This window comes from Acipenser ruthenus, chromosome 32, assembly GCF_902713425.1.
Source record: "Acipenser ruthenus chromosome 32, fAciRut3.2 maternal haplotype, whole genome shotgun sequence".
NCBI classification, from domain to species: domain Eukaryota; kingdom Metazoa; phylum Chordata; class Actinopteri; order Acipenseriformes; family Acipenseridae; genus Acipenser; species Acipenser ruthenus.
Window position 1 is genome coordinate 13,943,683 of NC_081220.1, and position 18,251 is coordinate 13,961,933.

Here is an 18,251-nt window from a genome sequence, read left to right on the forward strand (position 1 = left end):
GAATTTGACATTTCGAAATCTAACATGAAATAATGTACCGCTATGGCTTCCGGTAAACTTTTGCGATATCATTTTGTAATTTGATTTACATGAAATAAAAGATCTAAATTATATTATAATTATAACCCTAAAATTCTAGGTGATGCAAAACGTTTGGCCACAGCTGAATGAATGTGTTCAATCTTCACTAAAGCCAGTTAAAGAAAAGGGGCTTGATACTAGGAGGTTCAAATCCCAGCTCAGCCACTGACTCCCTGTGTGTGTGTGTGTGTGTGACCCTGAGCAAGTCACTTCACCTCCTTGTCCTTCGTCCTTCGGATGAGACGTAAAACAAACGAGCTCCTATTGGAAGTGACTCTGCAGCAGCAGCAGCAGCAGTTGTTGATGATGCAGAATTCACCCCCCTAGTCTCTGTAAGTCGCTTTGGATAAAAGTGCTAAATGACTAATTAATAATAATAATAATAATAATAATAATAATAATAATAATAATAATCTGACCTGGGAAATTCTTCATCCTGCCATTCTTCCTTGAGCTCCATATCTGTGATGTGAAGGCTCTCGAACCCGGACACGTCACTGTCAGAGAGGGGATCACAGCACAGGGTCAATAGAATCCACTGCCAGCCTGCCTGGGGGGGGGGGGGCACTTCCATATAAAAAAAATAACCTGTTTCGCTACCAAATTTCATTTTCTCTTAAACAGGAGGAGAATAATGTATAGGCCTATGCTTAGCCCCAGTGTGTCTAGCTAACAAGCTCAGGTGTGTGTGATTATTAAACTCCTAGTGAAACCAGGACTGGATCGCACCGCTGTGCAACAGGAGTCTTATTTTCACCCTGGCTTTAATGTTTTTTTTTTTCCAAGCTGTTAAAGTCTTGTTTCTGGTCAGCTGCTTTCCTCAGCTTGTCCTTTGCGGAGGTGTTTGAGAAGCGGGCTCCGCCACAACAGAGTTATCAACTTTTCAAGGAGTGACATTGCAGATTAGAAAGCTGTACTATAAAAAGGTTTTTTATATTTATTTTTTAAAACTCCGCTATACAATTTTCAAGAAAGCTTGTCTGCTTATAAAAATCGTGCTGGAAATAGAAGCTGTATTAATGCAGCCTGCAAAAAAAAAAAAAGAACTATCATTCTACATTCTAGGAAAGTTTCCAAACGAGAGGAGGCTCCATTCGGCCCATCTTGCTCGTTTGGTTGTTAGTAGCTTATTGATCCCAGAATCTCATCAAGCAGCTTCTTGAAGGATCCCAGGGTGTCAGCTTCAACAACATTACTGGGGAGTTGGTTCCAGACCCTCACGATTCTCTGTGTAAAAAAGTGCCTCCTATTTTCTGTTCTGAATGCCCCTTTATCTAATCTCCATTTGTGACCCCTGGTCCTTGTTTCTTTTTTCAGGTCGGAAAAGTCCCCTGGGTCGACATTGTCAAACCCAACCTGTAATATTTAACATATCTCAAAATGTTAAGGAGATGGACGCAGGAAAACTAATCTTAAAAACGAGCACACTTGGGGGCCCGCGTGTGATTTGATACACGTGGGAAAAACAATAATTATACGAGCGAATATCTCGCATTACAAACGAGTTCCGCAATAAATACCAAAAATGATTTATTGGCTCGGCAAACTTCCCATTTTACAGAACTTGGTGTTTAAATCTCAAAAGAATGCTTTGCTACAGAAGTGTATTTATCTCAAAGAATGTGTTTTTTGCAGAAGTGTATTTATCTGTATTTTATTTTTGTATAATCAATCACTTTGCGGTCAACTTGCTGAGCGCACTAGCTACAGTTTTGTACTTACAAAAAAAAAAAAATGTAAAACGCAAATGCAAAAAAACCTGGCCGATTTATTTATTTATTTTTTTGGACAGTTTCTGACCGGGCTGAAAACTTCAATCACAGGTTTCCCGGGAACCAGCTTTCAAGCCGCTGTTCCTGAAAAAGTGGCTTCGTGTTCAACTCGGATTTAGAGTTAAAACAAACATTACAGCGTCCCTCCCACTCCAACAACGCTAAATATTCAATTGCAAAACATGTTAATAATAATAATAATAATAATAATAATAATAATAATAATACAAACACGAACCCGTCTCTCCCAACTTTCGTCGACCACGAAATTTCTTCAGGAGTTAGAGAAAAAGACCCAAGAACGTCCAGCCAATCGGACGCTCACCTGGTTTGATGACGTCACCGCCTTACCTGGGAAGCAGGGGGTGTGCCGGCTCGTGTTTGATCCGCCTGCGCAGCCGAATTGCCACGGCAACCGCCCTGCGTGGGCTTGCCCGTGTTTACATATCTTTGTGATTTGCAGGACACGCATACCTGACACGGTGCAAGGTGTTCCATAATAATAATAATAATAATAATAATAATAATAATAATGAGACGGCTAATAAAACACTAAAAATATATATTTTAAACAATTCAGAGACGTTGTGAGCTACTTACATTTGAATATGAACACTGTATTGGCTTCCGGTTGCTTCCGCCTTGTTTTCAGATAAGTGAAGCGAGGTGATAGGTGAGGCTGTGATGATGGTGAACAAATACTGGCGACCGGTAAGGCGACTCAGGTGTGGCGCACGAAGCTGCATTGTTGCCGGTGACCGCCCGGTAGAGGGCGCTCAACCAACGCCCCGCATGTTAAGTCGAGTTAAAAACTCAAGTTAGGACTCATATAGAAGTAGATTCAAATGTTTTATTCTTTACTGCCTCCCGCAATGAAACCATTTTTATGGGGTTTGAAGAAAAAAAAAAATCGAAAAACTGCATGTGTATCAGACTGTGAATACATGTGACCGATAAACACAGGATTACATATATATATATATATATATGTAATTACCCAAAATGCCGGCAATGGGCTTGGCTGTTTTGTTCAGAGAAAAAAAATAATAATTTGTGTTGCACAACGCGCTGCAGCCCTGCGCGTCTCTGCAGGTTTGAGAGGAGGGGCGCTCACACCACGACCGCACCGCGCTCATGCAACGCGGCTGATGAAGGCAGGATTGAGCCACCTGTTACTCAGCCGCCTGCTGAACGCGCTCTATCGATATCCGTGTGAAACGCAACAGACACCGCCTGGCTTAGTTCACTGCTTGAAGAATGTGATCATGCAATCTTAACAGCCTTGCTCTCGCCTACCGCCCTATTCATCATACTACTTATATAGAAGTATTTTTTCTCAAACTTTTATATATATATATATATATATATATATATATATATATATATATATATAATAAATGTAAAAATAATGTGATATCTTGTAACAATTGCAAGGCCGCCCTGGATAGGGCGTCTGCTAAGAAATAAATTATATATATATAAATTTTTTTTTTTTTTTTTTTTTTTTTTTTTATTATTGTCTCTGGACTTTTGGCCACAGCTGTAGGTCCTGCCACTTGTTAATCCAGATTTGCCTGTCAGTATATTCCGGAGTGTCCCGTTCCTCCGCTTTTCAGTTGACATTCCCGTGACATGCAGTCCCATCCCTGTGGCACGCAGCGTGGAGTCTGAGCCCTGTGTCTCCAGCGCTGCTGCTATTATTATTATTATTATTTATTTGGCAGATGTCTTTATCCCAGGCGACTCACACAGGTGTCACAGGGCAGCACAGGGTTACAATGCAAGCTTCATATTTAAACACAGTGTAGTTTACAGTATGTGCAAATAATAACACTACTAGAATACAATATGAACTAGGATGCTGTGTATAATAATAACACTACTAGAATACAACATGAACTAGGATGCTATGTATAATAATAACACCACTAGAATACAATATGAACTAGGATGCTATGTATAATAATAACACTACTAGAATCCAATATGAACTAGGATGCTCTGTATAATAATAACACTACTAGAATACAATATGAACTAGGATGCTATGTATAATAATAACACTACTAGAATACAATATGAACTAGGATGCTATGTATAATAATAACACTACTAGAATACAATATGAACTAGGATGCTATGTATAATAATAACACTACTAGAATACAATATGAACTAGGATGCTATGTATAATAATAACACTACTGGAATACAATATGAACTAGGATGCTATGTATAATAATAACACTGCTAGAATACAATATGAACTAGGATGCAGCCAGTTAGGATCACAGCAGGTTATATCTACAGTGACATGTTAGCAGTGCAGTAGTGCAAGGATAGCGCATCAGCTGAGGATCCAGTAACGTGGTGCTGAGGTCAGGAGAGTCCAGTGCAGAGCAGGAGGGGCGGAGAATGAGATCTACAAGCGCAGTCTGAATGAGTGAATGAATACACAGGGCAGTCAGATCACAGAAACCAAGAGGTGCGGGAAAAAGCGATTCCAACTGCAAAGGAAAGAAGGAAGGAAGGAAAAAGAAAGAATGAAAAAGGAGATGAAAGATATTTGCAATGTCATATTTAAAGTCCAAAAGCTGGTTTCCCTAAAGCGGGTTTGAGTCAATCCAATTCACTGCCATAAATAATAATAATAATAATAATAATAATAATAATAATAATAATAATAATAATAATAATAATAGAAAATGTCATTTTACGTGTCCTTTAAAATCGCGTAGACTGTGCCGAGTGGATTTCTGCTAAGTTTTATCGTTCCGTCTTAAAATATTATTATTATTGTTGTTATTCTTTTAAAACCTGTATAGATAAGACAGCCAGCAGCCTGGTAAGCGCTAGCAGGGCTTTGACACAGCGGGTACAACGAACGCTTTATCAGAACGGACCCCACAGCAACCGGACACATCTGAGGAAGAATCCAGGAAGACATTTTCCATCTTTCTAAACAGCTATTGTGTTGAAACATAATGTAAACAGACAGACATACAGACAGACGGACAGGTGATTTTCTCCAAGAACCAACTGCCCAATATTTCAGTCTGAGAGAATCTACCCCTAATACACAATAAATAGGAGCAGCGGTGTGGAGTAGTGGTCAGGGCTCTGGACTCTTGACCGGAGGGTCGTGGGTTCAATCCCAGGTGGGGGACACTGCTGCTGTACCCTTGAGCAAGGTACTTTACCTAGATTGCTCCAGTAAAAACCCAGCTGTATAAATGGGGAATTGTATGTAAAAATAATGTGATATCTTGTAACAATTGTAAGTCACCCTGGATAAGGGCGTCTGCTAAGAAATACATAATAATAATAATAATAATAATAATAATAATAATAAAGAAATCACAATACAAGTCTATCTATCTCTCTCTCTCTCTCTCTCTCTCAAACACATCCACTCAGCCTACTTCCACAGAACACGCCAGCCCAGCCTCACATTCTCCCATCTGCACTGCATGTACACACATGCAGGATCTCCAGTCAGGAATTCTCTCTTTCCTACTCACAGGTTTTGATTCCTCGGCTCCGAGTACGTCCCCATTTCGGCGACGGGTCGTTAAGAACTGGCTGGCTTGTTTTTTCTAACTCTCTTCCTCGCTGCGTCTCTGGCTGTGCGTTTCTTCCTCCTGTGTGACGACTTCACTCTCCCCTGACTGGTTTGTCGACACCTGAACCTGCTTCTCTGTTGCTCACAGTCATACCCCCTCAGTCCTGTTTTTACAGAGAGAACAGGAGAGCCAGGCGTACCCAGGGTCCTAATGCCTGACTCCTCAGTATCAGGCCTCCTATACAGAATTATATAGGTAAAGGCACGGCCGCGTGGTGTGCAGGGGGGGAGTCACACAGTCAGGGGAGCGCAGGGGTCCCCGAGGGTCTCCCCTGGTAAAGGCACGGCCACGTGGTGTGCAGGAGGGAGTCACACAGTCAGGAGAGCGCAGGGGTCCCCGAGGGTCTCCCCTGGTAAAGGCACGGCCACGTGGTGTGCAGGAGGGAGTCACACAGTCAGGAGAGCGCAGGGGTCCCCGAGGGTCTCCCCTGGTAAAGGCACGGCCGCGTGGTGTGCAGGGGGGAGTCACACAGTCAGGGGAGCACAGGGGTCCCCGAGGGTCTCCCCTGGTAAAGGCACGGCCGCGTGGTGTGCAGGGGGGAGTCACACAGTCAGGGGAGCGCAGGGGTCCCCGAGGGTCTCCCCTGGTAAAGGCACGGCCGTGTGGTGCACAGGGGGGAGTCACACAGTCAGGGGAGCGCAGGGGTCCCCGAGGGTCTGGTAAAGGCACGGCCGCGTGGTGTGCAGGGGGGAGTCACACAGTCAGGGGAGCGCAGGGGTCCCCGAGGGTCTCCCCTGGTAAAGGCACGGCCGCGTGGTGTGCAGGGAGGAGTCACACAGTCAGGGGAGCGCAGGGGTCCCCGAGGGTCTCTCCTGGTAAAGGCACGGCCGCGTGGTGTGCAGGGGGGGAGTCACACAGTCAGGGGAGCGCAGGGGTCCCCCGAGTGTCTCCCCTGGTAAAGGCATGGCCGCGTGGTGTGCAGGGGGGGAGTCACACAGTCAGGAGAGCGCAGGGGTCACATCTTGAGTATGTTCTGTACAGCCTGCATACTTTGCCAGTCAAAACAAGTCACAACTGCTGTAGTTCCTAGACAATCTGCCCCCTTGTGGCTAAACAGAAAAGTGCGTCTCTTTTCAGTAACCTCTTGACAAAATTCAAATTGCACCCTATTCATTAAAAAACAAACAAACAAACAAACGTTTTTTTTTTTTTTTAACCAGAACTGTATTGCTCTCTCTTTTTATTTAAACAAATTAGGTTGAAGCATTGCAATGCAATTGGTCAGGATTTGCATAAAGATCTGTTAACAGTTAACATCACAAACAACGCAGACAGCAGTGTTGGGATCTAGGTTTTCCACACGATTGTCCTGTCTTTATAACAAAACAAACGTGCGTGAATGAGAACCCCCTTTACATTTTAAACTGCAGTTCAAATTGTAATTGTGCATCTTCTAACGAAGGGCAGTTTCAATGCAAGTGAAACTGAACCGTGGCACAGCTGCGTAATTGAGATTGTAATTATCACGTAATTGACCCGTTCCAGTTCAATTGCAGACGTCATGCGACCGTCGTTCTTGTATTTCTCTTTTGGCGACCCCTTCTTTGTTTGAATCCAGTCAGTTCTGTGATATATTTCTGTATCTGGATCTGCGGTTACCGCATTGCCATGCTTTCGTGTGTTTATTTTTAAATTTTATTCTGGATTTGAGATCTCAGGACAGGTTCACGCATTTTATATAAACTTTTATTACATGACCGGTTTTAAACTTCAAAACAAAGCTTGCATTGGTCGGAGACTGAAAAAAAAAAAAAGATAGAACATAAAAATTCTAAATAAATTCCTAGGAATAAAAACGAGAAATTAAATTCTGAAGAGTTTAATTATTTCAACATTAGTAGTATCATTAATTATTATCATTATTGTTACTAATAATTGTATTATTATTAACAATATGAATTGTATTATAATAATAATAATAATAATAATAATTATTAAGAATATAATATGTAATGCATTATGTTTATATTATAATACTCATTATAATACTACATTGTTATTTGATATGATTATTATGAAGTATTAACATATGGATTACTATTAACCCATTAAATACCAAATTAATTTCTCTATGAAAAAAAAAAAAAACACAACAAACTATATTTATGTAATTTGATGTCATAACATTTAGACTTAACTTTCGCGGTTTAACAAAATTAATAAGTTATCATGACAGCACAGTTCAATTAAAACAGGCAAAGATGCCAGTTAAAAAAAAAAAAAGGTATCTTATTATAAAACCTAGCAATTCTTTGGTAATATTGCAAAAATAAATCAATCATTTCAAGCTGTACCGTTCGACTCTCCTGTAGAGTAGTTTGTCACAGTTCTTAATCCGCTGTCCCTCACAGTACCTCCGGGTGCTTTACAATGCTTGCCTATGCTTGGCCATGCTATGCTTGATTAGAAGGGTGCCGGCTACAGCACACGGTTCGGTCCACGACTGCCTCAAAGTTCATACGGCTTTACAGAGCACACCTTTACCCAGGCAGGTGTGCGGCCTCGTCTCCCTGTGTCTCGAACCTTGCCATTCCCCAGATTCCCTGCCTTTCCATTTCCATTGGGCGCCAATCTCCTGAATTTTTTTTTTTTTTTTTTTCAGACCCCCTTTCTCAAAGCGGGCCAAAGCGTGATTGGCGGATGTAGGTCACAACACCGACCAATCAAGAGACAGAGTGGGCGTGAACGTGGAAGAGGCACCCGGGGTGAGCTGGTTTCTCTGTGCTTTAATAATTCTCAGATTGTTTATTTTTATTTATTATTATTATTATTATTATTATTATTATTATTATTATTATTATTATTATTATTATTATTATTAAGTAACTGTAAGCTCCAAAGAACTGTCCGGATTGTCAAAGCTAAGTGACAGCGTCCATTCTTTCGGTTTTTAAACAAATGTACGCGACCTTAGCCGCAAGGCATGCTGGGATAGAACCGCCAGAATCTGACCTTGACCGCATGCCATGCTGGGAAAGAATGACCACAATCTGACCTTGACCGCAAGCCATGCTGGGAAAGAATGACCACAATCTGACATTGGCTGCAAGGCATGCTGGGAAGAAGAAAAAAAAAAACGCCCCAACAGCCGTCGAAAAACTGGCATTGCGTAGGAAGTCCTTTCACTCGACTCGGGGAGACGATCAATGGGGGGGGATCGGGAGGAAGGCGGGAGAACCCTGGATTGGCGGTCATGGAAACGAGGTATTAAACTACAAGATCTTTGGAGGGGGGTCGGGTCTGTAACCCTCTACTGTCCGCTAGGCAAATCCCGCTCTCCCCAATTCTCCTCCTCTTTCGCCATGCGGCTGAATTTCTCCAAGATGGCATCGGCGGTCAGTCTGGGGAGGCCGTTGTCCAGCGGGCAGCCTTCAACCAGGCTGTTCATGGGGGTGGGAGGCAGCTGGGAGTCCTCCTCCGTCCCAGAATCCTCTGCTGCTTGACGTCTGCGCCTGGAAGCCGAGTACCTGTGGTGACGAGCCTCCTCTTCGGGAGGCTGGGTGCGGCAGGAGGAATCGAACTGGTCCTCCAGCTCCTCCCCGCCTGTCCCAGCATGCACTGCTCTCTCCCGCTCTCTCAGGAACTCCTTGACGATGGGCAGGACCTTTTTCCGGGAGGCCAGGGTGTTGCCCTGGTGATAGGCTTTGATGTGGGGGTAGGGGCTGGCGATTGGGGAGAGGTTCAAGTGAGGATTCTGGGAGTTTTCAAGAGCTTGACACAGCTGTGGATTCAGAAAGAAGCAGAGAGTAAGGCATGGAAACTGAGAACTATCTTCAGCACAGAGCGGGACCAGGTATAGTTGTAACAGCGATGGAAATATGACTCCCACTGCACAGCTGTCTGATCCATTCCTGGTTTTTACTCCCATTGCACACCTGCGCTCATTACCCATACCCTGCGCCACATATTAAAACCTGGAATGGGTGACACTGCTGTGCAATAGGAGTCTTATTTCCATCCCTGTTGATCTCTGTATTATATTGTATTGGTCTCTGCATAGCAGTTTGCTCCATTCCTGGTTTTCCGATGAGTTTAATAAGACCTGTGCTTGTCACCTAAACACTGTGGCTAAGCAAGCAGGTATTAAAACCTGGAATGGGTGAAACTGCTCTGCAATGGGAGTCTTATTTCCATCCTTGGTTTTGAAATGAAAAGGTTTGCTGTGAGTTTTCTTCGTGACACAGGGGACCTCCTGGTTACAGGCCCTTTTCTTTAAGCACTCGACCGCACAGCCTCCTTGGTCCTCTGCATGTAATAACGGAAGCGCGAGACAGCCCCCCAGCTCAAGGCTCACCTGCTCTCTCAGTCGGGTGCTGTAGCTGTACACGGCGATCTGTCGGTAGGGCTGGTTGCCGTCGCTGAAGGAGATCGTCATGGCGACCAGCGCCGCGTGGCGATGCTTGTGACAGAACTCGCACAGCTCCTGCTGCAGACCGGACCGCTGGAGAAACGTCTGGGGAAAAAAAAAATCACAGGGAGAGACTCGTCACTGCCCGACCCGGTCCGATCAAAACCACGGCCGTCAGCAACCATCCCACGAGAACGGACAGACAGCCAGCCCGAGCTGACCCGGGTTCTACCGCATTCCCTCTGAACCCAGTAGATCGTTTTCAGGCTGGCTTGAGTGGAGCATGGAAACTGTGCACAGCCCTGGACAAAAGTTTTGCATCATCACCCAACAGAATGATCTAATTTTACTTCATAAAATCGAACGAAACCTGCCGAACAATGTTACACACGGCTTTGTATAGTTTTCTTAACGAAAAACGGACAAAAATATGTGACATTTGGAAATCTAACATGAAATACTGTACTGCTATTATGGCTTCCTTCCGGGAGATGTTTTTTTTTTTTTTTGCGATATCATGTTTCTAGTTTCTTTGAGCACACGGTTTTAAATAAAAGATCTAAATTATGTTCATATAGTCTTTTTTTATTAATTATATAGCTCAATCCCAAAATTATAGTTGACGCTAAACTTCTGGCCTTTGCTGTGTTACAAAGTTTTTAATGTCATTTTGCAGTCTGCTACAGCATGCAGTCAGATGCAAAACTTTTGCTCATAGCTGCGCACACACACACACACAGGGACTGAAGGGGATATGTGACAAAGCTCATCCTGGCTCCCCCTTGTGGGGATCTCCATGCATTGCAGCCTCACCTCCAGTCTCATGTACACCCCGCTGATGGCCACTGTGACATCATCTCCTCCCACAGCCTTCATGTCCTTCTGCAACATCTGCTCTGTGCTCAGCCCTGAAACAAGGACAGCGACGGGGAAAATAAACGTGAGTCTGTGTGTGGTTGATTACGTATGGGTTTGTGTGTGTGTATGTGTGTGTGTGAGTGCGCGTGGTACCTGCCACGTTGAACTTGGCTCTCTGCAGGGACTCGAACAGCGTGGCCCTCTGGGGCAGGTTTGTGAACTTGGATTCCAGCAAGGCCACCAGCTCCCTGTCCTTGGGAGTCACCTTCCCTGCTTCAGGGGCCATGTTCACACAGTCCAGCACAATTGTACCTGCGGCCAAAAACACACAGCGCACGAGTTTCTAACCCTGCTCAAACTCCTGGCTCCTGATCATTTCAATATTATTAATAATAATAATAATAATAATAATAATACTAGACTTCATTGAGGGGAGCTCTGAACCCCAGGATTGGGTGCAGCAGCAGCAGGGCTAGTGTGAGTTTCTAACCCTGCTCAAACTCCTGGCTCCTGATCATTGCAATATTAATAATACTAGACTTCATTGAGGGGAGTTCTGAACCCCAGGACTGGGTGCAGCAGCAGCAGAGCTAGTGTGAGTTTGTAACCCTGCTCAAACTCCTGGCTCCTGATCATTTCAATATTATTAATAATAGACTTCATTGAGCAGCAACAGTGCTAGTGACAGCTTCATGCCCAGTCACTTGCATCTTACATTATTATTATTATTATTAGTCACTTAGCAGATGTTTTTCTTCAAAGCGATTTACAGAGACTAGGGGGGTGAACTCTGCATCATCAACAACTGCTGCTGCAGACTCACTTCCAATAGGACCTCGTTTGTTTTACGTCTCATCCGAAGGACGGAGCACAAGGAGGTGAAGCGACTTGCTCAGGGTCACACACACACACACACACACACACACAGAGGGAGTCAGTGGCTGAGCCGGGATTTGAACCTCCTGGTATTTGACCGCTGGAGCGCCGCTCCTCGGCAGGCACGGAGGCTGCAGGGATTGTGTTTACCGTACAGCAGAGCCGCGACTTGCTTGTCCAGGACATGCGGCGCGCTCCGGGCGATTCTCTCCGCGATCAGGGTGGCACAGGAGCCCACGGGCTCGGAGGTGACCGCACAGCCAGCAGAGGGCGCTCTCTCCAGGGGCCGGTGATCTACTACCTCCACTACCGCCCCCTCCAGGACAGAGTCAGCCCTGCAGAGACACACACACACAGAGCGCGGTCAGGAAAGTCAAACCATTATTATGATTATTATTATTATTATTATTATTATTATTAATTTCTTAGCAGACGCCCTTATCCGAGGCGACTTACAATTGTTACAAGATATCACATTATTTTTACATACAATTACCTATTTATACAGTTGGGTTTTTACTGGAGCAATCTAGGTAAAGTACCTTGCTCAAGGGTACAGCAGCAGTGTCCCCCCACCTGGGATTGAACCCACAACCCTCCGGTCAAGAGTCCACAGCCCTAACCACTACTCCACACCGCTGCCCCACAATGTAATAGGAGCCTCATTGCCATCCCTGATCCATCGATCTGTCTAAACATCCCCGTCTCATTCCCATCCTGTCCACCCACCCTGGCAGGACGTTGTGATCCACCAGCGTGAGGACGAGCTGGCCGGCCCTGTGCAGGGCGTGCAGATCCACCTCATCCCGCAGCACCAGGCTCTCCTCCGCAATGCCGTTCTCCCGCAGGAAGTACGTGCCTTCGGTCCGCAGGGGGAGCTCCGAGCGCGGGATATTCAGCACCGGGATCAGCGTCTTGGGAGTCTTTGCAGAAGTCTAGAAGAAAAGAAAAACAGAAAAAGACAAAAAAGGAGCGTGCGAAACCACAGATTGAGTTAGAATGCATTATTATTATTATTTATTTCTTAGCAGACGCCCTTATCCAGGGCGACATGCATGCTTGTAACCAGAAGGTCACCGGTTCAAATCCCACCTCTCTGCCCCTGACTGACTCCCTGTGTGTGACCCTGAGCAAGTCACTTCACCTCCTCGTGCTCCGTCCTGCGGATGAGACGTTAAATCAACGTCCTATTGGAAGTGACTCTGCATATAATGCACAGTTCACAGCCTGCCTCTGTAAAGCGCTTTGTGATGGTGGTCCGCTATGAAAGGCGCTATATATAAAAATAACAACACTGCAGTACTATTGCACCAGGGGCTGGCATTAACCACACTGTCCATGCCCAGCAATGTGAGCTAACTAGCCAGTGTATTACCCACACACATTCCTCACCCTAAGATTACATCTCACAATGAACCACCTCTCTCCCCGCTCCCCTCCCGTCTCACTGCTCCACTCTGGGCTAACTCAAAGCTGTCATTGTCTTGTGTTATTTGCCTTGAGGTTGACGTCCTGAATTTTAAATCGACGTTCGTGAAGACTTGTGTATTTGAGCTGTTATTCCAGGCAATCCTTCACTAAGTCACATCAAAGGCTGTACCCATTGCCTTGCGGATATGTAATTCCCCTGTGAAAACTCCCTTTTCTAAATATACATATTCTTTAGCACTTAAAAATTAGGAACCTGGCAGCTGGGTTAGTTTGCTTCCTTCCTGGTAAATGATTGAACGCACGCCGCACAGAGCTGCGCGATTTCTTTAAAACGTCTTCAACGAAAAACAGACACCAGCTGCATCAAAGATCGGAAATATATTTCTGCTTTACCAGACCTCTCTGTGCTTTACAATGCTTCCCTATGCTTTACCAGACCCCTCTGTGCTATACAATGCTCCCCTATGCTTTACCAGACCTCTCTGTGCTTTACAATGCTTGCCTATGCTTTACCATACCTCTCTGTGCTTTACAATGCTTCCCTGTGCTTTACCAGACCTCTCTGTGCTTTACAATGCTTCCCTATGCTTTACCAGACCTCTCTGTGCTTTACAATGCTTCCCTGTGCTTTACCATACCTCTCTGTGCTTTACAATGCTTCCCTATGCTTTACCAGACCTCTCTGTGCTATACAATGCTTCCCTGTGCTTTACCATACCTCTCTGTGCTTTACAATGCTTCCCTATGCTTTACCAGACCTCTCTGTGCTTTACAATGCTTCCCTATGCTTTACCAGACCTCTCTGTGCTTTACAATGCTTCCCTATGCTTTACCAGACCTCTCTGTGCTTTACAATGCTTTTTTGGCACACTTAGGAAGGTTAGAGTTTGCGTTAGAGTCTGCAGTACTCACCTTGGCTAGAAAGTATGCAAAGGTTATTGCAGAGATCATGGAGTCGAGATCACAGGCTTCGTTGCCAAGGACAACGTGAACCGCAGAGCCCTCCTCTTCACTGCGCTGGTAAACAGGAAGCAAAAGACAAGAAAGAAATAAAAACACATTTCAATTCTGATCCGCTGCTTAAAATCCCTTTCAGAAATCGATTTCTAACGCATCGAAATTGGATCAAAATCGCATCTCAGCGGCGTTCTGTTAAAATGAGCTTCTCACAACAGCGGCGACACGTGACTTCAGTCGAAGCCGCTGTCTGTCTGCTTGTTAGTCCATTAAACTGGGCTTCAAACGAAAAGGAGCAGTTGAACAACTATTACGTCTCTACAACCCCCATTCCGATTCCTTCGAAGGAACTGGAATTGAGAATGGATTTTAAAAAAGGAATTGGAATCGAAAAACAGGACTTGACCTCCACCCTGGAAAGCAGCGCATCATAAGGACTTTAATTCCACTGTTTGTAACTGGATGGGGAGGTTTCAACTGTCCAGATTTGTCTTTGAAATGAAGGGAGAGTGTGAGAGAGAGAGAGAGAGACACACAGAGACAGACACAGAAAGAGACAGAGAGAGAGAGACACAGAGACAGACACAGAGAGAAAGAGACAGAGAGAGAGGGAGAGAGAGAGACACAGAGAAAGAGACAGAGAGAGAGAGAGAGAGACAGAGAGAGAGAGGGAGAGAGAGACTCCGTTAGGGGCTATCTGCTCCCATTACAAGTACCTTTATATGTGTCTGTTATATTTAAATATTTTTTTTTATCTTTTCATCTAGATTGATTTTCTGTAATGATTTGGTATGCTGTTTTAAAAAATATATTATTATTGATTTTGTAATTGCTTTGGCAATACTTCTGCTGAAGTCATGCCATTGAGAGAGAGAGAGAGAGAGATAGATAGATAGATAGATAGATAGATAGAGAGAGAGACAGAGAGAGAGAGAGGGAGGGAGGGGGGATTCTGTTTACTGTATTAATATAGAGGGAGGAGGGATACTGTTGGTATTAAAAAAAAAAAAAAAAATGTGTCTGTATATTTGAGTCGGTTATGCCATGTATGTGCTTTGGCAACACAATTATTTTTATTGTCATGCCAATAAAGCCAATCTGAATTGAATTGAATTGAAATGAGAGACAGAGAGAGACAGACAGAGAGAGAAGGATAATGCAGTCACGAAAAGATGGAAATTCATCTTGACAGAGGTTGGGGGGTTATTGTCTCCTGATGAAGCTAACGAGATCCAACACAAAAACGCTGTTTCAGAATCAGGTCACATTAGTTTACATTGCCGAAAGGGAAACACACTGAAGAACAAGAAAATATATATATATAAATAAAAATCACACATTAGATATACTGAGCTGGATTTCTTTATCTTCCTGCAAAACGATATATTCAAACTACAGATCTATCAAATACAGCTCGGGGCATCACCTGGAAATTTAGGATTGCGAGCCATAACAAAATAAAATGACAAAAAACAACACGAACATAATCTAAATCAAAAGAAACTACAAAATGATATCGCTTTCAAAGTCTACTAGAAGGACGCCACAATAGCAGTACAGCATTTCATGTTCTCAACGAGTGAAGGCACAGGGACAGACAGAAACGGTCGTTCTTTGGAGATGGGGCGACCCTAATCTACGCAGGACCTTCCAAGTTGTTCAAATCAAATCGGGCAGCTCGCTGGTGACCAATGCAAGGACCTGAGCACTGGAGTGAGATGTTGAGAAAGACGAGTGTGAGAAAGCTGTCTGGGAGCTCTGGATAGGCTGAAGCCGTCTCAGTTCAGTGGCGGGTCTACCAGCACACAAGTACAGTAACAGAAAAGCAGTAGAAGACAAGGAGGCTTGATGGCTCAGTGGTTAAAGAAAAGGGGCTTGATACCAGGAGGTTCAAATCCCGGCTCAGCCACTGACTCCCTGTGTGTGTGTGTGTGTGTGTGTGACCCGAGCAAGTCACTTCACCTCCTTGTGCTCCGTCCTTCAGATGAGACGTAAAACAAACAAGCTCCTATTGGAAGTGACTCTGCAGCAGCAGCAGTTGTTGATGAAGCATAGCTCACCCCCCCTAGTCTCTTTGGATAAAAGCATCTGCTAAATGGCTCGTTAATAATTATAATGAAGTGGACAACTGGAAAGATTGATGGAAATGTCTTTACTAGCCACGATCAATTCTGCTGCCGGCTCCAATCTAGCAGGGAGAAGAAAACACAAAAAACAGATAAACAGTACAATGAATCACACCCTGAACTGCAAACCACTGACCCTGGCAAACACAGCGAGTGCTCACAGTGCCAGATGGCTGAGGAAACCGAATGCATTATCTCAGTGCAAACACACCACTAGGGTCCATCAGGACTGGGTTGCATTAGTCCGTCTCAGTGCTTTTAAAACCACTTAATGGAGAAGATAATACACACTTCTCCATCGCGGAGCACCTTCATGCGCTCCCCCATTGACTGTCATTAAAATGTAGGGTTTGCAAACACATCACTCAGCGTTGCCTGTGTGTATTGAGGCATTGATGAGAGAGTTGTTGTTTTTTTAACACCTGGAACGGGTGACGCAATTAGCTATGGCAATGAGACTCCCGTTGATCCGTTGCTGGTTTTACCTGGAGTTTAATAAAGACGCATTGTAGTTTTTTTTTGGTGCGTTTATGTTTAATTAATTTGCATTTTTAGAAGCCGTTATTAATACAAATCCTATAACGCACAAGACGCTCACCGCACAACACTCCGCAGATAGTTTTTATTTTGCAGATTTCGATTGCTTCCAGTTATGACTCAGCAGTCTGTTGGCAAAGAACACAACCCAAACACAGCAGAAGGGTTCTGGGAACGATTGGAAGTTTCAGAAGCCCGAGTTCTAATGCGTGGTGACATCACTGTGTGGGAGGAGTTTGCGTCTCGTGAGATTTATGGGAAATAATCGCTCTTGCCCACTCCAATACAAAAATAAATATAGGGTTATCTCATCTACGTATCAACAATGGTATACGGTTTCCAGTTCATGTTAATGTTAAAATTGACCCAAGGTTTATAGCAACACCAGGATGTTAATAAGACTCTCGTTGCACAGCAGTGTGATCCATTCCCGGTTTTACTAGGATTTAAGACACACCTGTGCTTGCTACCTGTACACACTGTAGGTTAATCAAACTCGTATTAAAACCTGGAATGGGTGGACAATGCTATGCAACGGGAGCCTTATTTCCCTCCCTGTATATATAGTCGAGGCCGCCTGTCTTGCTCAATTTAAATTGCACTGTGAATGAATGACTGACTGACTGTCACATGAAATAAAACTCATGCCGACACTCAGCGAATCAAAACGAGTCACAGACATCCAACTGGAAAAAAGCTAGTAAAAATACACTTTGACAAATTATATATATAAATAAACAAACCGACACGTAAATAGTTTAATAAGTTAACTCGCAGTTTTATTCTATTACTGCCGCAACGTTGGTGATTACAAATTACAAACGCAGCTACAAACACGAGCGTGCCTAAGCAAATACAACTATTTATAGAAAATATGGATGATCGGTCGTTTGTAAAGAGGGGGAAAGAAATTCAAGATTCTTACCTTCAGCGCGGCGCTACAGCTCCGCAGAAACGTATCCATGCTTCTTAGCAATTTAGACCTCGCTTGCATCCAAAGTAAAATTATTACAGCGAACTCTTAGCTTTTTTTTTTTTTTTTTTTTTACAAATCACAGTGCTTCGGAGATCGTGGTGCACAGCAACACTCAGATGAACACCCCGCTTGGAATATGCTGAACTGAAGTTGACCGCTTGCTCCCTACTCGTCGCCTCGGGGATGATTCCGCCTCCGATCGGGGCTGATGGGAAATGTAGTCCTAACCAGCAGAGGCTGTGGTGTGGCGTGCCGAGCGGACAAGGGCCGATAAGTGACTCCCAGAAATGTGACATTTCTTAGTGGAGGCTGTTTCACCTTTAAGCTAAATACCATAAAGGTATATTTGCGAAACTTGGCAAATGACACGATTTGTTTTGTTTTGATATGTGTATCTTGTATAACCCTAGACAAGGTGGTCCAGACAAAGGCTTGTAACCAGGAGGTCTCCGGTTCAAATCTGGGCTCACTCACTGTGTGTGACCCTGAGCAAGTCACTTCACCTCCTTGTGCTCCGTCTTTCGGGTGAGATGTAATTGTAAGTGACTCTGCAGCTGATGCATAGTTCACACACCCTAGTCTCTGTAAGTCGCCTTGGATAAAGGAGTCTGTTAAATAAACAAATAATGATAGCTGAGACAATCACTCCACCAGGGGTCGCTAGTG

General features: G+C 44.2%; 1 protein-coding gene across 1 annotated transcript; it reads right to left on the bottom strand.

The window, feature by feature from the left end:
* Positions 1–8,258: 8,258 nt before the first annotated feature.
* LOC117965175 (exopolyphosphatase PRUNE1-like) lies at positions 8,259–17,813 on the bottom strand. Its single transcript, XM_034910186.2, has 8 exons — positions 17,535–17,813; positions 13,902–14,006; positions 12,288–12,493; positions 11,709–11,893; positions 10,836–10,994; positions 10,638–10,732; positions 9,771–9,929; positions 8,259–9,197 (listed from the first exon to the last, which is right to left on the bottom strand). Exons 1-8 carry the CDS (start codon positions 17,601–17,603, stop codon positions 8,727–8,729), a joined length of 1,449 nt encoding a protein of 482 aa, XP_034766077.2. The 5' UTR covers positions 17,604–17,813; the 3' UTR covers positions 8,259–8,726.
* Positions 17,814–18,251: the final 438 nt, after the last annotated feature.

Bases quoted from the DNA above. Each gene is read 5' to 3' on its own strand.
- LOC117965175 (XM_034910186.2), bottom strand. From the start codon at position 17,603: ATGCAAGCGAGGTCTAAATTGCTAAGAAGCATGGATACGTTTCTGCGG. The intron at 12,494-13,901 runs GTGAGTACTGCA...CTTTTCTTCTAG, and splicing joins TTGCATACTTTCTAGCCAAG to ACTTCTGCAAAGACTCCCAA. The intron at 9,930-10,637 runs GTGAGGCTGCAA...TTTTTTCCCCAG, and splicing joins GGGTGTACATGAGACTGGAG to ACGTTTCTCCAGCGGTCCGG.